Here is a 4,336-nt window from a genome sequence, read left to right on the forward strand (position 1 = left end):
CGGGAGGGAGGGAAGAAAGCAACGAGGGAGCGAAGGAGGGAGGGAGGGCTGCTGACGTGAGAGGGAATGTCGCTGAGCTGTGGGGTCGCAGGATCGGCGGTCATGGTGTACCTGTCCAAACTCACAGAGTCGCATGCCGCGCTGGAGATGGACCAGCAGGGCAACCTGATGGTGTTCCATCACATGCGGATGAGGCTGCCGCAGGTGAGAGCTCGCGCCCGAGGTCGAGGAGGAGGGAGGAGGGAGTGAGAGCTGTGGCAGCTCGCGGGAGGCTTCAGGTCGAGGTGGAAGAGAGTAGCCAAGGTCAGGCTGGACGGGTGGGAGACGGAGCTCGGCGACGGGAGTAGGGGAGGAGGAGTCGCGGGGGGCCGGGCTGACGGGGGGTGACAGACAGCAAGGTGTACGCTTTCTTGAACGGGCAGGTCAAGAGCTCGTCGATCGAAATCAACCTCTTCTATCACTACGCGGGGTCGGGGTACGAGCGAGAGAGGAGGGAAGAAGAGGGAGGATGACGGGGGAGGGGCAGGGTGTGCTACTTCACTCGGAGATACACCATCAGCCCGACGGGAGTCCGTCAGGACATGCGGGTGAGCAGCGCGCACGTATGGAGGAGGTAGACTGACGGTGGAGAGGGAAGGTGTTGAAGGATGGGTCGGATACGGTGAGTAGGCTGAGGGTCGTCGTCGCAGCCGGAAGGGAGGAGGAGGGGGGGAGGGAGGGGGGGGGGAGTTGGTGGTGGTGCGAGGCCTTGGAGGAGGTTGAAGGGGATGACTGGGATCGCAACTTGACAGGAGAGCCCGAGACACTTCTACATCAACATGCCGAGGCAAGGGGAGGCAGACAGAGCCTTGTTGGCGTCCATAGAGGAATCAGATCGGAACTAATAGTAAAGCATGTTGAATCATCGGCGAATGCTGCCGCAACCAGCCTCAGGCTCAACGATACTGACAGCGGCCGCCAATCTTCGAGATACAGGCTTGCCAGAGGGCCATCGAACATCCCGGAGTCCCGGAATGTGACTGCCGGGCCCGGGTGACCGGTAGTACACTAGTCACTGAGACGCACTCGGCAGGGTCACTCAGCGACTCCTGAGCCGGCGCTATTTGATGTAACGGTGACAATAACGGTATTTCGGTGAAACATCCAGCCAGGGCCAGCTGGTCGCTTCTAGGTGGTAGGGGTACGGCCTTGAGGAATGAACACCGGTCATTTTGCTGTGAGAGAAACCGGTACTTTGGGAAGTTTTGGGTAGAAATATGAAGGGGTAGGGGTAGTAGTAGCTGATTGTAGTACCCACCCCGAATCTAATCACAACCACCCTACCCTCCCTAAAATTTCCCTAAAATGAGCACAAGAGGTGGGTCATGGAAGGACAGTGCCGTTCCCAATGTCCCACCCGTTAGTTCAGGGTAACGATGCTGGCGGTGGGAGCGAAAGGAGACGAAGAAAATGCAGCGGTAGGGGAAGAAAGAAGGCAGATATCTCACATGACCAACAGTTCGACCGGGCATGCAGGAAGGAGTAGTCGAGAGGAGAGATGGAAGAGAATGAGATGCACTAACGATGAGCGCAGCAACAGCAATGGTTGGAGGGAGAGAGGGGATGAGAACGGAAGCAGACAGGGTCGGTACAAGATGTCAGAGCAGAATCTCGCGCATTGTTGATGTTGGACTCTTACTTGTGCCATGTTTCCAGATTGCAAGCGATCAATGAGATAGTGCGATGCATTCCACGTTCTCTCCTGTACTGGACCTGGAATTCCGGCATGGAGGAGGAGGAGCACACAAGGAGCCAACTGAGCTGATTGATGGAAAGCGGAGCAGGAAGCCAGCGGGATTTCATGCCAGCAGATCGGCAGCCAGGAAGCTCGACCGTCATGTCCCAAGGAGTCGATCAGCGGCAGAAATGCGCTCGTGCAACATCGCGGTCCATGGGTGCTCGTACGTGAAGACGGAGGAACCCTCCTCCCTCTCCTCCGCTCCCCTTGCGACGTGGGAACGGCTGAAGGAGGCGCTGCATGCGCACGACGTGGACGACTGTGGGCTGATCAGGAGTGAGACCTTCATCAGGTGAGGAAAGGATGGTTTGATTGCTTTCTCGCACTGATGCTCCAGAAATTTCTTCTCTTATGATCCTGGCGGTTTGCAGGGTGCTAGAAGAGATGGACCTTGGGTTGACGGAGACAGAGAACGAGGAACTGAAGCAGAAGTACAGGAGGGGAGATGAAATCTTGTATAGAGACTTTCTGGACAACATCAGCGCCATACTGCACAAGGAGGCCCAGCATGTAGGCTTGCAACAGAAGTCCGGCATCAGAAAGAGCGTTCCAAAGATCCTTTCCAAGTCGACGCAGAGGAATTCACGGGGAACGATATTGAGGCAGGAGACGCTGAGCTCGGAAGACAGCATGCTGATCGCGATACGAGAGAAGATCTTGGTTGCCTGGAACAAGTGGAAGGTGGAGAATGAGAGCAGACATAAAGGTACCAGAGCAAGGGGAAGATGAAGAGGGAGGAAGCAGGGGAGGGAGGCAGGGAGGCAGGGAGCCGGGAGGAGGGCGGGGAATGCAGTTGACAAGGTGCTGTGCTGCAAGCAGGGTTCTCAAGGATGATAAGCTTCAAGAAGGATCACTTGACTGCTCCCACCCGCGTCGATCCCTCGGTGAATCCCCAGCACAAGATCTCGGAGGACGATCTCAGCCTCCAGCTCTCCATGCAGAGACTTTTCCAGGTTCAACCTGTTCCCGTCCTTGTATGTCTCTACCTTGAATAAGGATCTTCTCCTCCTCCTCATACTCCTCATACTCCTCATACTCCTTTGCCCTTTTCGTTCAGCATTCTCCTACCTCCGCTCCTCCTCATCTGATTCCTCGCGCTCTTGGCAGACTTTTCAGTCGATCCTGACAGCCTCGGAGTTCGAGCGGATCTTCCACCAGTACGAGCAATGCAACCTCCTCGCTGCCGGTACCTCATGATGAACTCTGCCACTCCTCCTCCTCCTCCTTCCTAACCTTTGTTGCACCTCGCCTCCCCTCCCTCCCTCCCTCCCTCCCTCGCTTGCTCCCTCCCTCTCTCCTTGGCTCCCTCCCTCTCTCCTTGGCTCCCTCCCTCTCTCCTTGGCTCCCTCCCTCTCTCCTTGGCTCCCTCCCTTGTTCCCTCCCTCCCTTCCCCTTTCTTCCTCTCTTCCTCTCTCTGACATCCCTCAAGGCGCGAGCGATCGGCAGACCTGGAGTCAGTTCCTCCTGGACTTTATCATGCAGAAACCCAGCAGCAAGAGGGACAACAACAACGTCCTTCCCCTCATGCAGACCCTCCGGTCACAGTCGGTGCCTCTCCTTGCCAGGAGGACGAAGGCGAGAGAGACTGAGGAAGCGCTCAAGAACAGCCGATGGCGGCCGGCAAGCGTAGCCGACATGGCCGATGGTGATGCCTGTTGGTGTTTTCTCCTTCTTCAGCTTCCTGCTGCCTTTCAACCACCTCCCCTTCCTCCTCCTCCTCCTTTCTACCTTTACCCACTTCACCCGCTCCCCACCTTCCTTCCCCACCTTCCTTCCACCTCTCTCTCTCTCGCTCGCTCATCCTCCTCCTCTCCTCTCACTTTCTTTCGCTCACTCTCCCTCCTCCTCCTCTGCCCCCCTCACCTTCCATTCTTCCCCTTGTGTCTTGACCAAGGCCTCTGACTGTCTTCATTCGCATGTCCTGACACTGCTGGCAGTCGCTGCGGTTTCCACGCCCAATCTTCCTCCTCCCAGTGCCGCATGGCGCGGAAAAGTTCGACTGATGTAGAGTAGCACAAGATGTGTTCATTATGATGAAACATGTTCAATGATCACTAATCGACAACATCTTCGTAGTTCAAAATCTCTCCTCCTCCTCCTCCTCCTCCTCCTCCTCCTCCTCCTCATCCTCCTCCTCCTCCTCCTCCTCCTCCTCCTCTTCCTCCTCCTCCTCCTCCTCCTCTTTGTCATCCTGCCCCTTCCCCACCTCCTAATCATTCTTACAGCCACCAACTGAAATCTGTCCGATCCATCTTTTCATTTTTCATTCCAACTGGTTCAGCTGCTGGGGAAACACTTGTTTGCAAGGATCATGATGTAGAAGACTCGAAACTGATGTGAGATGCGTCTTGTAGCGATCACTTTCATTCTCTTCTTCACTCACAATCACGGTAAGTCCAATCACGAACAGTCAACGACATTGTAACACAAGGGCAAAGACACAGAGAGAGAGAGGCAAAGAGAAAGAGAGAGAGAGAGAGAGAGAGAGAGAGAGAGAGAGAGAGAGAGAGAGAGAGAGAGAGAGAGAGAGAGAAAGAACGAGAAGTACGAGTACGAAGA

General features: G+C 55.8%; 2 protein-coding genes across 2 annotated transcripts in view; both read left to right on the forward strand.

The window, feature by feature from the left end:
• Positions 1–876, forward strand: part of GUITHDRAFT_156636 (hypothetical protein) — a gene marked incomplete at its 3' end in the record, with an annotated part of 1,258 nt that extends 382 nt beyond the window's left edge. The window contains exons 3-8 of the mRNA XM_005818227.1: positions 92–204; positions 262–343; positions 391–475; positions 527–587; positions 638–661; positions 792–876. Of these exons, the coding sequence (XP_005818284.1) occupies positions 92–204; positions 262–343; positions 391–475; positions 527–587; positions 638–661; positions 792–876 (450 nt within the window). The remainder of the gene's footprint in view (positions 1–91; positions 205–261; positions 344–390; positions 476–526; positions 588–637; positions 662–791) is intronic.
• An 846-nt stretch (positions 877–1,722) lies between these two features.
• GUITHDRAFT_122501 (hypothetical protein) lies at positions 1,723–3,785 on the forward strand (the record flags this gene model as incomplete). The annotated part of the gene is made up of 6 exons (XM_005818228.1): positions 1,723–2,069; positions 2,149–2,483; positions 2,597–2,730; positions 2,885–2,963; positions 3,207–3,422; positions 3,715–3,785. The coding sequence occupies 6 exons, from the start codon at positions 1,723–1,725 to the stop codon at positions 3,783–3,785; spliced, it is 1,182 nt and encodes a 393-aa protein (XP_005818285.1).
• Between the last annotated feature and the right edge of the window lie 551 nt (positions 3,786–4,336).

Source organism: Guillardia theta, assembly GCF_000315625.1.
Source record: "Guillardia theta CCMP2712 unplaced genomic scaffold GUITHscaffold_346, whole genome shotgun sequence".
Taxonomy (NCBI): domain Eukaryota; class Cryptophyceae; order Pyrenomonadales; family Geminigeraceae; genus Guillardia; species Guillardia theta.